Genomic DNA, 16159 nt, shown 5'->3' with positions numbered 1-16159 from the left:
CGCAATATGCATTTGTAGGCTATCAAAATGTGGTAATTATGATGATCTCTGTAAAAAAAATGTACCTAAAAGTTGTAATGCTAAGGAAATCACTCATAAATATATGACATAATTTTGAAAATTCATCGACTGGATGCATCATTCATATCCATTGTGAACTAAAAGGAAAACACCACAAAGACAATGCATTATGGGAAATTCCTATGCTACCGTTGCCAAGTCAACAACAACATGAGAGAGAAGAGATACCATGGTTACAAGTTAAACATAAAATTGACAAAGATATAAGAGAAAACAGAAGGAAAGGAAATGGGAATTTATTCAGCAAAGGAAGGGTGGTGGTACGGATGAGGTAATGGAAAATGCAAAAAATAATGAAAGAAAATGGAATTGTGATTTGGCTCTAGTAGTACCACAGCTAAAAGATTAACAGCATTACGGTATCATTTCTACATCATCTGAACAACTTTTCTGAAAGTAATTTTATGATGCAAGCTTAATATCTACTTTTCATCCAGGATGCTAAGCAAACTAACTTTATAATGCGCCTCGCTGACAGATATTTGGACTCTCAAACTTTTACAATTCTTTTCTAACATACCACTTGTGGGGGCTCATTTTAAAGCTCTTGGTGTAAGAAAACTCTTTAGCTTATTAGTTTTTTGACAATCAAAACTTTTACTCTTGATAGAGTTAACGGCAACCATTGTGAATTTCAGAAATTTGTAAATCTTAGGTAATTTGTGTCTCTAGTATAAAATTTGCAGTGTAACCAATTTTTTATTGGTGATTTTGAAAGAGTCGATATTTGAAAGATTCCTTGAGGAAAGTTTGACCAAAGTTCAAGTCTTCCACTTTTTGAGGCGCATGCTTTTCATAATTCTGACAGCTAATGTGTACACTATTTATAGACATACAAACCGATTATAATATCATTATCAGTGACAAACTTTCACATTTTACTTCTTTATCAAGTTTGTAACAACTGCAAACACATTTTTAACCACACAATTGAGGTTTAACAATCATGTGATATGCTAGGAAGCATCTGATCAATATTTTTCAAGATCAAATTATCTGACAGAAATCAACAACGCTAGATTTGAAGCAATAATGATATTGGTGATACATATCAGTATGGCTTGTCTTTAGCAGTGTTTTTGTAAATGGTGGCACCGATGTCAATATTCATGTCCTATGGGTCTCCATGGTGCATGTATATGCAACCACATTAGGGAAACATAGAAAATGAACACCTGGGTTGCTACACCTCACATACCTAGGTTTCTAAACCTGCAGATCAAAAATCTGTTCAGGTTTGTTGGTAAATATCCTATCATGTTTATCAACTCGATGAAGTTCAAACAATACTTGTGTTCCTTTGCCTTTATCAACGGCTTCACTTTGCAGAAGGAGTCAATGACATATTTGATTTTTTTAAGTTTTCCTCTTGACACTGGTGAAAACAACTAATCTGCAATCTTTGTCAAACTTATGATCCCATTTTATGAATGTGTTTAGAAAAGAAATCCACACAACTTGTTAGTTCTATACATTAATGGTATAATTCTGACACTTAAAAACAAGCTATTCTTAGCTTGCAGTTTAGGCATTTCCACCACATCTTCTTGAAAAATTCATCTCTGATATAATTGTATGCTGTTGTAGTTCCTATGAAAAAAATTCATCTCTGATATACTGTATGCTGTTGTAGTTCCTATCACCTTTATTTGATTTATTTATTTATTTTCCTTGACATACTGCATTTAGTTACCCAAATCACAATTCCATATTCGGGATGCACTTAGCTTGGGAAAAGTAGTTGTCTTGCTGCTAAAAATAAAAAAGTTCCAAAAAGTTCCAAAAAAGGGTTCTTCTGGTAAACTTTAGTAAAGTCGTGTTAAAGCCAGGTTGACGTCTGTGCTAACTTTATGTAAAAAAGATACATTGATATATATATTGACAAAATATTATTGACAAGGTATTGTGACATGCCATATCTAGACAGAACTCACCTCTTTAGTACGGAAAGTTAAGCCCTGAAATTTAAAGTGTTATCATATTTCAGTTCAATAGCAACTCCAAAAAAGGTTCATTCATTTTTATACAGCAAGACTTTTCAATGTTTGAAGACATGAAAGAGGCCAAGAGATAAATAAATGAAAAAATTTGCAAAGTAAGGGAAGGATATGATATGTATATGAGGATGATGATAACGAAATAATAATTTGGGATGAATGGCGGAACAAAATAGAATATTCATGCAAGAAATTTGTAACATTCACATCATGGTGTCTTCCTAAATGGTACAAAATATCCAGCAAAAAATTCATCTCGAAACTTCAAAAGTTTAAACTTTGATTCTTCTACTTTACTCTATCCTACCGGTATGTGTAATCTTAGTAGAAATATCATCCACAAAAAATCCTTTTTGTAATGAACTGCACAGAACAATAGTAACATTGAACTCTACACAAGATATCGAAACACGCAACATTGACAGTATTTGACAGTAGTCTCTCTCAATATCTGATCTACCAGTTACCATACCAACAAGCTTCATTACTCTAAGACAACAACTAATACATTAATTTTTCCAAATTTGATAACGTTCTAAGGATTTTGGTGACAATAAGTCAAGTAATTACTCTCTTGAAACAACAACTTGCAGGATATCATAGGTATTATATTACAGGTAGATAAGGTGCACTGCAATGGGAAAGAGAGCAAATAATCGTATGTCTTTTTTCACATCAAGATCTGGCCTAACAAGTCCATCAAAAATCATAATAATTTGCATATTAATCAACAAACACAGAAGACGTACAGCATTGTGTATTTGTTTTAACACTATATTCTAGCTTGTCTGTGATTGCTTACTTATTACATAAACACCATTGATTGACTGTTTTACGAACGAAACAAATTTCACTGATATGCAAATGATCAAAATTATCATGTCCTTGTTAGACTGGATAACAGCAGCTGGTTTCACAGGCACTTTTATAACTTGAAGCGAGGGGAAGTTTTAAAATGCTTCAAAAAGGGTTGAGGACAAAAAACAATGTAATCTGAATTGGATTGTTAGTCTGAAGATATCACGTGTTACATAAGGGTTTCAATTTGCATAATATAATACATAATCTAATTGTTAAAGGCATTTGCATGATCTAAGATTTTTTCATTTTCGTGTTGCTGCATCACATTATAAATTACATAGCTGAGCAGTAAAGCTTTGAGAAGTAGCTTAAATTTATATTGTATTGTTAATCTTAACAAACATCTCGTAGTTTTCTACTGAGATGCAAAGAAATTCAGAACTAGACATTAACAAGAGTTGGATCGTCTCTGAGTGTCACACACTACAGGGTCAAAGGTCATGCAAATGACTTTAGCTTGACATTCACAATCAAGGAGAGAATGCTTACCTTTCTGACTAGGATTGTCAATCCTTGGTATTTGAAAGGCTTGGAGAAGTCTATATATTGAGCTCTTTCATTGTTAATAGTGAGTGGCGCCACAATGAGATCAGCTTTTCCGTCTAACAACTCTCCCACCATGCCATTCCATTTCTTTTCATTTGTACCATTTACCTGGAAAAAACGTATAATGATTAATGCTTTGAGGTAGTATGCCTCTTGAAATTGTAAGACTTAGACTTTTGTTCAAACTTTCTGTATAGTAATTTTAAACCATTCCCTCTATAGAAATCAAGAATAAATATCAGGATTTGCTGTGCTAAGTTTGGAAAACAAATTACCAAATATTTGCTGAAATCAGAAATTCAAAATGGCCGCCATTCCGGTGTTAACTCTATGAAGAAAAGTAAAATAAGTTTTCATAAAATAAGACGGTGAGAAAATTTTATTTACTGAAAAAGGACAAAGTTTTACTCACAGTATCCTGGGCTCCGTAATGTCCATCAGCAACCAGATGAACATGATAAGTAAAATTCAACTTTTCAGCTAATTTATTCAGCAAATCAATGCAAAATCCACTACAGCAATACATTGGTTCTGTCAGGGAATTAGGAGAGGTGATGGCAATCAGTATATCAAACAGTATGATGATGACAATATTGAAAGATGTAAAATAAGTTTTGCATGGACGGTAGTTCTACAGAGTAACTCACACTAATTATTGACAGGACTTAACATAACTAAACCAATGTAACCTTTGACAAGGACTGTTCATTCTGTTTATAAACCTTTTTCTTTCTAATATATTCACTTACACAGTTTACCATTGTGTTTGCTGACACTCTAATTTATGTCTACTATACCGTATTCATCCTCATAAACACCTATGCTCTTCTTTCAACCACTCTCTCTCATCTGCACAATAGATATAAAAAGACACCCTGAATAATATGGACAGTCACTGCAATTTCTTCAACTAACTTAGAATGACAAAAGACCAATTATACTGACCTGAATCAGTTTTATTTGACCCCTGACATTTGACCTGAAAAACTTCTGGACATTCGCCATCAGGATCAACCTTATCAGTAAATACAAATGGATGACTTCGAATGGTGACCACCTGGATAAGAAAAAAACATGACACAAACATGTATAACAGATTACTTTTAGTCAATATCAAACAAAGTTGTAAATTTCTTTATATATACATTTTTTTCTTGAATTACATCTTTATTGCATTTGTTATAATAAAAAATATCATTTATCAAATACCACATAAATTAACCATGTCTTTCAGATAAAAAATTTAAAATTGTTCTGTTTTCCGCAATATGTTTCTTGCAATTGAACTTTTTTGCACTAATTTAGAGATCTTTGGAATTTTAACCAGGAAACCAATTATTGGGCCAAAATTTGTACTCATCAAATATGTTCCCATCAACACCAATCATACAGAAGTTAATAAAAATGAAATTTCTAACCTCTAGTCTTTTTGCAATTTGATACCCCTCTGGAATAGCCTCATCTCCCCCTGGCCATACAATAGGACGTTCCAGCCTCAATGGTCTGTCCTTTGGTCCTGGCCAAGTACCAACCACTATGTCTTCTTTATCAATGATGTTTACTATTTCATACTGTGAGGATATCCTGTCACCATTCTGGTCAAATTCTACTCTTCCAGTTGCTCCGTTCTGAAGTGATGCATTCAGAAGATACCTGGTAACAATAACCAGAATCAAATCATCACAGGTTTTCTCACCTAGTCTACTTGTCTCACTACAGCTATGAATTTCATTGACAGAGGATTTGCTGGTTGCTTGTCTGTGATTGGTTGAAAGTTTTATCAGCTGTCTACACTGCTCTAGGGGTTACTGTATCTTGCCTGCAGCAGTCCTGTAAGATTGTCTGTGATTGGCTGTTTTGCAAGCAGTAGTCTTGTAAGGTTGGCTGTGATTGGTTAATTAATTGTTCTACATATTGTTTCATTTCACCTTGTGAAGCAATAAGCAAGATCAATCCACAGGTATCTCAGTGTTTGAAATAATCGGTGGCAATGGCTGCAATTGCCGAAAAATCTGCTCACTTCCATCAAGTAAACATCCTTGAGTCAATATTAAGACTTTTACAATCACATTCCAGAGATTATAGTATCTATGATGTGATATGTCACAGGCGTTCATCCCTGTGTTATCACACACACTACACACACAGACATTACAGCCAACTACAATTCTAGCTGGTGGTAATATTTTGCTACAAATTAATTTAAAACAAGTATATTGCAAACTAATAATAAAAAGTTGTATGATTTGGAAACAGTCTACTCTTCTTCCTACAAAGTTAAAAGTTATGAATTCCCCGGTATGTAAAACAAACACTGTTGCTATTCTATACTACAATACACTGATGCTTTGCTTTGCCTCTGTGAGTTCAGTTCGTCTTTGAGTCTGTCAAAAGTTTTACCTACTTTACTAGAATAAAATTTTGGCCTGCAACTACCCAGTTTGACAGTGATTTCAAAGGAGACCTTCACACAGTCATAATACAAGGGTTTGCCACCCAGTGTGAAACTGATGAACTTAGCAGGAAGAAACTGCCATGGGAATTCAAAACCAATGTCAATAGAAGGTTACTCATATATTATTTTTGTTTTCATAAGTTTTAGAAATCACCCACTACTGTTTACAAATTTAAGTTACACCTAGAATTTCACAAGACTTTCGGTACAATGCTCAAATTACTTGACATGATGAATTTACTTCAGCCATGCTTTGATAATATGTTCTTTATATTATCACCATTTTACATCAGTGCAACCAGCAATAAAAGTTCTTCATCCACATAGAATAGCTGATTATATGAAGCCATTGATTAGAGACAAACAACTCCTATTAGTACATGGGTGTCGTTGTACAGTGATTTCAGCCAGCTCCCCTGCCCTCTATATGTATAAAGTATATAAAGATTGTCTTGTTCAACTTGATCAATGTTACACAGGGTTAGTACACTAATCCACTAATTTACTCCAAAATCAAGTTGTTTTAAATTACGAAATACATGTATACCATACTGATATGAACCATACTGTTCTACATTTTGTCTATCGTGTCAATGAAATATTACATACTTATAAAATTGAGGTCCACTTTTCCAAAACTTTTCAGTTCCTCTGCAGTTACTTGGTGGTTTAGAGATGTTCTGTTTTGTACTGGCATACAATTCAGTCAGGGCTTTAGAGATGATCTGTATTGAATCCTGGATGTGAGCCAGCTCATTTGTTCCATTAGCAAGACGTAATCCAACAATACCTGCAAATACAAACCAACAGTCTCATTGCACATCAAATGTTTGAAGTTTATCTTTGTTAACGTTTCAGTATTGGGACAATAACCTCCTCAAGATATACCAGTAACCTCTCCAGCACATTTACCAATACCCCCTTCAGATTCACTATTAACCCTTTGAGTGCCAATGATTTTTTCTCCCCTTTGAAAAATATACCCTAGTCAATTTTTCTCACATTTTTGCCAAAGTTTTGATAAAAAACTGGAGCTAATGAAATACGATGTCCATTTGGTCCAAAATTATCAAAAAATTTCATAAAGATTCATAAAAATTGGCAAAATGTGACAGTAAAATTTTGGTGGGAAAATTCTAGTACAGCACTCAAAGGGTTAACCCCTTGAGATTTATCATCCCAATCAGTAGAGGCTGTAGACATTGGAACCATTTTTTATTCTTTAGAACAACAAGATTCCATACAATTCTATAGAAGCCTACAGAACATTTTTCCTGAAGTGGATTTAATGCCATTTTCACATTTCACTAACCTGTTGGTGCTTCTTGCAAAGCTCTTCCAGTAATTGCCTGTTCTGTGACTAACCATACATTACCACTGTCTGTCATGTTTAGCTTCTTGGCTGCGCGGTACACTTCTATTGCATCTTCCTCACTGTACAGAAATTAGAGAAAACAATCATTTTCCAATCACTGTATGTTTGTATTTTCTTGCTGTACAATCAAGGAATAGGTATTTTTCAATCATAGTTGCCTCTTAAGTTAGAATGTAACTCAGGGACAGATTATCAGGCTCTCAAATTTTATCAATTCTACTCTGATCTACCACTTGTTGAGGGGGCTCATTTTAAAACTCTTGCTGTATGGAAAGTTTTCACCATCTTAGTTTTTCGAAACAAAATTTTTAATTTAATTTTCCCATAGAGTTACCACAGGGTTGGTGGCTATTTTGAATTTCAAATATCGTGAAATTTTAGGAAATTTTTCTCTCTAGTACCAAATTTTGCATGGTGACCCCAAATTTTTAATTCTTGATTTAGTGAAAGAAAGGTTGGAAATGTTATTGAGGAAAGTTTGGGTAACAATTTACGTCTTTTTTTTTGAGGCACATATAATATTATTAAGACATTTTCATCAATTTTAACGAAAAGAATTTGTCAGCAAACTAAGAAACAGACCAATCATTACTAGCCTTTGCTCATGGACACACAGACAGTCACCATGGTAACATAGTTATTCACACTTACTTTGCATACAGTAGAAAGACTCTGGAATGTACTTCATTGGTTTTCAGCAAGAGTTCTGTCATGTTGTTTTTATCACCACCGCCAGGTTTATAGACCAGAGATTCTTCAATCTGTTGGCAGAATAAGCGACGGAGAAGAAATCCATCATTATCAAGAACATTTATACTTACTTTTATGACAAATAAATGTATCTTGACATTAAAACAGTACAAGAAGAAATGAGATTGCACAGAAATGGAAAACATGTAGTAAACTAAATGATGGTAATTTTGAAAATACATTCATGAACATATCAATACAAGTATCAGCAAGCTCACATTACTTTCTTGCAACATCATTTTCACCCACATTATTATTCCACTGACATAGGAAAGTCATGATATACTTCAGTCTGGCCATTGCTTTAAGGTAGCTTGAATGTGCCTTGGGGACAGATATATGCACTCCAAAATATTTATAATACTTTCCAACTGCTTCTGTTGGCTTCTTGGGGTAAATACACTTTTTACCATCTAACTTTAATGAAAGTTGAAAATTCAAGTTTTCCCTGTTGAGGTTAAATACTGGGATGGCGGCCATTTTACATTTCACATATCTGTAAATTTACAGTACTTTGTATCCCTAGTACCATAATTTGTACGGTAACCCCTGAGTATTCTTGATACTAAAAGAGAATATGGTCCAGATTTTTCTGGAGGAAACTCAATTTTAAGGTATAAACTACCTTAACTGAAACTTAATATGTACAGTCAACTTTCACATATGAACATTTTCTCCAAACCATACATCAATAAATTGTGTATTCACCTTGATTTCACCATCACTGTCCTCTTCTTGTTGTTTGAACGCACTAAGTACCGCCCTGCCATCTTGATCACTGCTTGTTATTGTCACAACTCTCTCCCATTCATAGAATCTTAAAATATCAGCCCAGACGTGAGCTTGGTGAGAATATGGCGGCACAGTACGAAGGAAAGACATGTGGATGTTCTGGAATGTAAAAATAAAAACATTTTTGAAGCGAGAATTGAGTTTTGAGACAGCTGTATGTATATACCCCCGGCACAGCTTCATCCAGTGTTTGCTGAGTTTTGTAATTTTTGCCTTACCGCACTCCTCGAGTGTGTTGTTGAGCAATAAAGTAAAGAGTAAAGTAAAGTGTATATTCCCATGTGAAAAGTAAAATATGAGCTTAATGGATGAATACAATATGTACAATGACAAATGGCTTTTTATGAGTATTTTTGTTCCAAACATTGCAGTATCATATACAACAACCTTATGTGACCTTGAAATGGTGGCTTTTCTTTGGAATCACCTTTTTTGATCCATTAGCTCTTAGCTAGATTTAGATTATCAATAATTAAAGAATTCTATTTTAACTCAATTACTGTAACATAGAGTCTTCTTTCATACTTACCACTATTAAAATTATAAAATTAGCAAAAATGAAAATTACACTGCTAAGACTAAGTTATCATTTAACATAAAATTCATAAAATCTACCAAATCTCTTTCACAGTAGAATAGCTACTATGCTGAAAAAACAGTATTTGACATTCTCCAAAATACATCTCACCAAATCATGTGATGTTCACCATATGGAGAACTGATATCTGCCATACATGAATGTGAAAACATCAGGCTGCCTGACGATAAATCTCTGAGAACTAGTACCGGTAGGTGAGTGGTAAATCAACCAAAAAAGGCTTTATTTTAGGAGTTTAATGTATCCACCTTACATACAGCCACATCATAAGTCATTTGAAAGCTTATTATCTCTTCTTATAATTTTTAAAACACTGTTATTCGAAAGGGGAAAATATCTTTTTCCATATAAATATGAAAATATTTCTGAAAATGGCTTTTAATATCTCTTTGATATCAATTTGTGTTTTACATGCAAATACCATTCATTTGATACATCACTTGATACTTTAAAGATATATTTAAAGTAGTTAACAATAAATTTTCTATATCAGATTTACACACATTGGGTACCCATGTGAATTATGCAAATTAGGAGATTATGGTCCTACTTGGCAGCTCAACATCGTCATTTTTCTTGAAGTAGAGATAATAAGCTTTCAGATGATGTATGTTGTAGCAGTATATGAGGTGGGTACACTAGGTGTGAAAAATAGGTGAGTTAGCCACTCGTCTAGTTTGAATTTTTTGTGATTTCTATAACATATCTCTCCTATTTCGAAATAAAATTCAAGTCTATTGATTTGTTTTTCCTGCACAATTTCACATTATTGATCAAAAAATTTCATCTAGCTGACCAGTGTGATTTGACCAAGGAATTTTTGTAACAACCATAGGGAGAGATATACTTGGCCTAATCCGTCAGCAATTCTTAAAACTTTTTATCTGCTGTATCCTCTCTCTCATGGCTGCCTTATTCACAGTATGGGGAGAACCATTTGACTTCTGGGGAAGGGGCTGGAGGATTTATGGAAAAAATTATAGGCAGGCAATGAAGAAGAAGAAACAAGTCATCGTTGATGACACAGTCCCCACTTATTAATCAGTATTTTGATTACAGGTCCTCAAAGAGGATAGAGTCCTCTTCATTAGGTCTGTGATAAAAATACTTTTGAATGAATTCGCTTGATACATGTCTGAGTTATGGTTCAGGACATGAAAAAAATCGTAACAAAATGGTCGCACAGCGGCCATATTGGATCGCATCACAAAACAAATTGATGTGCATAGCTATGACATTGGTCGATGTCCTTGTACCAACTTTGAATAAAATTGGTCAAAACATGCGGATATGCCTGAGAAATGGCTCTGTACATGAAAAAATCGTAATAAAATGGCCGCCTGGCGGCCATATTGGATCGTATCACAAAACAGATTGATGTGCATATGTATGACATAGGTCAATGTCCTTGTACCAACTTTGAATAAAATCGGTTGAGATATGCCTGAGTTATGGCTCTGTACATGAAAAAATCGTAATAAAATGGCTGCACAGCGGCCATTTTGGATCGTATCACAAACAAATTGACATGCATATCTATGACATTGGTCAATGTCCTTGTACCAACTCTGAATAAAATCTGTTGAAACGTGCCTGAGTTATGGCTCTGTACATGAAAAAATCGTAATAAAATGGCCGCCTGGCGGCCATATTGGATCGTATCACAAAACAAATTGACATGCATATCTATGACATTGGTCAATGTCCTTGTACCAACTCTGAATAAAATCGGTCAAAACATGCCTGAGTAATGGCTCTGTACATGAAAAAATCGTAATAAAATGGCCGCCTGGCGGCCATATTGGATCGTATCACAAAACAAATTGACATGCATATCTATGACATTGGTCAATGTCCTTGTACCAACTTTGAATAAAATCGGTTGGAACATGCCTGAGTAATGGCTCTGTACATGAAAAATCGTAATAAAATGGCCGCCTGGCGGCCATATTGGATTGTATCACAAAACAATTGACATGCATATCTATGACATTGGTCAATGTCCTTGTACCAACTCTGAATAAATCGGTCAAAACATGCCTGAGTAATGGCTCTGTACATGAAAAAATCGTAATAAATGGTCGCCTGGTGGCCATATTGGATCGTATCACAAAACAAATTGATGTGCATATCTATGACATTGGTCAATGTCCTTGTACCAACTCTGAATGAAATCGTCGAAACATGCCTGAGTAATGGCTCTGTACATGAAAAAATCGTAATAAAATGGCCGCCTGGCGGCCATATTGGATCGTATCACAAAACAAATTGACATGCATATCTATGACATTGGTCAATGTCCTTGTACCAACTCTGAATAAAATCTGTTGAAACGTGCCTGAGTTATGGCTCTGTACATGAAAAAATCGTAATAAAATGGCTGCCTGGCGGCCATATTGGATCGTATCACAAAACAAATTGACATGCATATCTATGACATTGGTCAATGTCCTTGTACCAACTCTGAATAAAATCGGTCAAAACATGCCTGAGTAATGGCTCTGTACATAAAAAATCGTAATAAAATGGCCGCCTGGCGGCCATATTGGATCGTATCACAAAACAAATTGACATGCATATCTATGACATTGGTCAATGTCCTTGTACCAACTCTGAATAAAATCGGTCAAAACATGCCTGAGTAATGGCTCTGTACATGAAAAAATCGTAATAAAATGGTCGCCTGGCGGCCATATTGGATCGTATCACAAAACAAATTGATGTGCATATCTATGACATTGGTCAATGTCCTTGTACCAACTCTGAATAAAATCGGTCGAAACATGCCTGAGTAATGGCTCTGTACATGAAAAAATCGTAATAAAATGGCCGCCTGGCGGCCATATTGGATCGTATCACAAAACAAATTGACGTGCATCTGTATGACATTGGTCAATGTCCTTGTACCAACTTTGAATAAAATCGGTTGGAACATGCCTGAGTAATGGCTCTGTACATGAAAAAATCGTAATAAAATGGCCGCCTGGCGGCCATATTGGATCGTATCACAAAACAAATTGACATGCATATCTATGACATTGGTCAATGTCCTTGTACCAACTCTGAATAAAATCGGTCAAAACATGCCTGAGTAATGGCTCTGTACATGAAAAAATCGTAAAAAAATGGTCGCCTGGCGGCCATATTGGATCGTATCACAAAACAAATTGATGTGCATATCTATGACATTGGTCATGTCCTTGTACAACTCTGAATGAAATCGGTTGAAACATGCCTGAGTAATGGCTCTGTACATGAAAAAATCGTAATAAAATGGCCGCCTGGTGGCCATATTGGATCGTATCACAAAACAATTGACGTGCATATCTATGACATTGGTCATGTCCTTGTACCAACTTTGAATAAAATCGGTTGGAACATGCCTGAGTTATGGCTCTGTACATGAAAAAATCGTAATAAAATGGCCGCCTGGCGGCCATATTGGATCGTATCACAAAACAAATTGACGTGCATCTGTATGCCATATGAAGTAATCCTTGTATCAAGTTTGAATGAAATCGCTCCAGGCATCTCAGAGATATCTGCGTGAACGGACGGACGCACGGACGCACGGACGGACGCACGCACGCACGGACATGACCAAACCTATAAGTCCCCCCGGACGGTGTCCGTGGGGACTAAAAAACTGATCAAGTAATGTCTTTATGTCCAGTAATGAGAGAAAATAGCGTTACATTTTCTGCCACATGGGTGGGGAAAAAATTTGCTGGCGTACCCATTACCTACCCCTCTGAAATCAAATGGTTTGTCCCTACGGCCTTTTGCCTCAACTATATGAGTGCTAAAGCCTAGTGTAACTCAGCTCAGAGAGCTAGCAATTCATAACAGCTGGACACATTGCTTGCTTTAAGCATCTATTTTTTACATCCATGCTTTAAGCCACAGATCACTTAGGGCACATCAGACAAAAGAATCAGAAGCTGCATATCAAATCAGGGACTGTGGTGTCTATACCTGCTACCATTAGCATTATTACTACGGACACCCTTTATTTTTTATGACTCACACTTTCATGAACACAGTTGTGTCTGTTCCATTTACAGAATCAACATTTGTCATACAAAACAAGCTGAGTGATATGTTCACAAAGCTACACAAATCAGGCGGACACTGACAAATCTGTGCCATATGTTACCGACTATATTATGCAATCTCTGAAACAGAACAAACTCTGGTTTACACTGTTTGTTTTCATATCTGATGATGTTGTTGTAGGAATTACCTAGAGTGTGGACATACATGGAGTGTCACTGATTCAAATCTAATCAATTAGCCACCAATATCACTAGTGAAGAGCCCTATCAAACAGATTTGTTCTTTCTAAGCTTTATGGCAAATATAATTGGCACACTTGCTGGTAGGCAGCCATGAAAATGTAAATACAGAAAGGTCATAGTCTTTTCCACCAAAATTCACTGCACAGATCTTGCTGTAGGGAGCAAATTCAAATTGTTTGTGTAATTTTACACTCGTTCTCATCTATCATCGAACGCGCAACTTCATATGAATGTTGATACATCTCATGAATTCATCAGTGTGTTTCCTTTGAAACTTCATGAGTTGATAAGGAACTTCCTAGGAAGATTTCGCCGCCTCAACGATGTAATTAATAATATTGCTACAGACTTCCAGACAAGTCGGCGCCAACAAATAAAACATACTGGGGCATACAACACGTGTGCGCCACATTTATTTTCGCTGAGAGCATGCACAGTTGTCCCTGGAACGCTCCATGCTTTCCGCGGTGTTCGAGTTTTTCCAAACTTTTGTTGGTTTGTCCATGGTGCCGATGAGTTTTGTAAATGAAAATGTCGTCAGAATTTGTGTTTAACGTTCACTTCCAATACTATGGTGCACAAAAGATAACATCCGTGTACATGAGGGTGGGTGAATTCATGAGAATGGAAGCTAGTAAGTGAAAGTTTAAAATGCCGAGGCGAAGATTTACGTTCAGGATGGGACATCGCCATCAGTTTCGGGCAGAGAAACGTTCTTACACTTTTGTGAAATACGAAAGATTCACATTTCAAGAGAGAAAAAATGTACTCGAAATTTCCTTGAGAATCAACATCGCGCTAGTTCATTTCCTCACCCCGGCACAAATGTACGTGCGTGTAGTGACGATACTACGAATGATGACGGTCCCATTTTCAAATGTAACCACATTCTCTCGCAAAGAAACGACAAGCACCGGGAGTAATGTTTGCTATGGCATTAGCAGTCGCTAGTTCAGTGAACCTGTAGGCGAAATCTTGATGAGATCTCAGCTCGCTCTTTATATAGTTGAAACACGGCTCGCAAACGTTGAAAACATTATATGGTGGCCGGTAAATCAGTCGAACCCCTCTCGCCTGCAATAGTCGTTGAGATTTTGCTCAACATATCGGGCGTGGTGAAACCGCAATTATCCATAATTACACAGTCACCTACGGCCAAACAAGGATTTCCAAAATTATCCGTAACTCGAACAGCCTCATCGAAAAAGTTCAATAACTCCAACCCGTTTGATGGTCCAACGATCACATCGGAATGATCAACACCTGTAGTACTGACGAGGTTGTTGATCGAATATATAGCGTTCGATACATACCCTTGTATTTCCGCTGCCGGTGTTCCGATTTCTGCTTGTCCAAAACGACGATTGCCAGTAGTTCTGATCACCGAAGACTGGTCAAACCAATGAATTTGATTTATATTGTAATCAGAAACAGTTTCTATGAAATCCAGTGTATATTGTCCGATAGCTGGAGTCATCGATTCGGCAGCAAGACTTGATATTTTCTTTCGACTCATGTTCAGGTATTCGGTTATCGCTCGGTGAATTGTCGCCAGCGATGGTACGTTTTCGGCCGTACACCCGTTATCATCAAGAAGTTACCCTCTGATTTCGTGCAAGTAAATACTTGGTTGCCGCTTTTTATAGAACTCGATATGTTGGAGAATGTTGTCGACAACTTTAGTACGTTCTCGCGCTGGTCTATCACTAAGGGAGCCTGTTCTCTCGTATTTGCAGCAGATACTGTGCACTGTTGATTTAGACACTCCGGTCGTCGATGCAATTTCACCATAAGAAACGCCTTTCAAGTGAAGTTCTCAGATGCGTCTTCGCGTCATGGTGTCGGAAAACCACGTTGCATTTTGGAAGTGTGTACTATACTGTGCACGGCAGTTGTACAATGTTGCAGCGACCCTCAACTTTGCCCCCAAACTATTTTTGTATCCGCGATCTGTTATTCGCATTTTAGTTGTCGTATTAATGAAATGAAATTCGCGCACACATTTTACCGGGCTAAAACTTCGCCCATTGTTTTTGAACAATTCATACGAATCGCTAATGTAAAGGTACGTATTCACGTAGCTAGGAATATGACGTTCACGTCAGTCGTTTGCGTACAGTGTATCTTATGTTTACATAAACTTGTAAACTTGTCGCCAGCGCGGCGCGGCGGCGTCTGAAATCTTCCTAGGAAGTTCCTTATCAACTCATGAAGTTTCAAAGGAAACACACTGATGAATTCATGAGATGTATCAACATTCACATGAAGTTGTGCGTTCGATGATAGATGAGAACGAGTGTAATCCTCTTGTCTCCTATGACAGTTGGGTTCAGTTCATTTATTTGTTCCTTATAAAACTGGTTAAAGAAATTGCCTGTATCACACTGTGCAGCCTAAGCGCTCAGT

General features: G+C 36.3%; 1 protein-coding gene across 2 annotated transcripts in view; it reads right to left on the bottom strand.

Annotated features, from left to right (window-relative positions):
* LOC139141840 (glutamate receptor ionotropic, NMDA 1-like) overlaps window positions 1–16159 on the bottom strand; it is a 45661-nt gene that overhangs the window by 10678 nt on the left and 18824 nt on the right. The window contains exons 3-11 of one of the 2 annotated variants that reach the window (XM_070711534.1): window positions 8774–8956; window positions 7967–8076; window positions 7253–7374; window positions 6550–6730; window positions 4904–5138; window positions 4431–4542; window positions 3898–4016; window positions 3429–3593; window positions 2016–2039 (exon numbers count right to left, since the gene is read on the bottom strand). In XM_070711534.1, the coding sequence (XP_070567635.1) occupies window positions 2016–2039; window positions 3429–3593; window positions 3898–4016; window positions 4431–4542; window positions 4904–5138; window positions 6550–6730; window positions 7253–7374; window positions 7967–8076; window positions 8774–8956 (1251 nt within the window). The remainder of the gene's footprint in view (window positions 1–2015; window positions 2040–3428; window positions 3594–3897; window positions 4017–4430; window positions 4543–4903; window positions 5139–6549; window positions 6731–7252; window positions 7375–7966; window positions 8077–8773; window positions 8957–16159) is intronic. The other variant, XM_070711544.1, reaches the window with a different exon arrangement.

Source organism: Ptychodera flava, chromosome 1, assembly GCF_041260155.1.
Source record: "Ptychodera flava strain L36383 chromosome 1, AS_Pfla_20210202, whole genome shotgun sequence".
In the NCBI taxonomy this organism is placed as follows: domain Eukaryota; kingdom Metazoa; phylum Hemichordata; class Enteropneusta; family Ptychoderidae; genus Ptychodera; species Ptychodera flava.
Note: the sequence above shows the minus strand (reverse complement) of the source record. Positions and strands in the feature narration are given on the sequence as shown.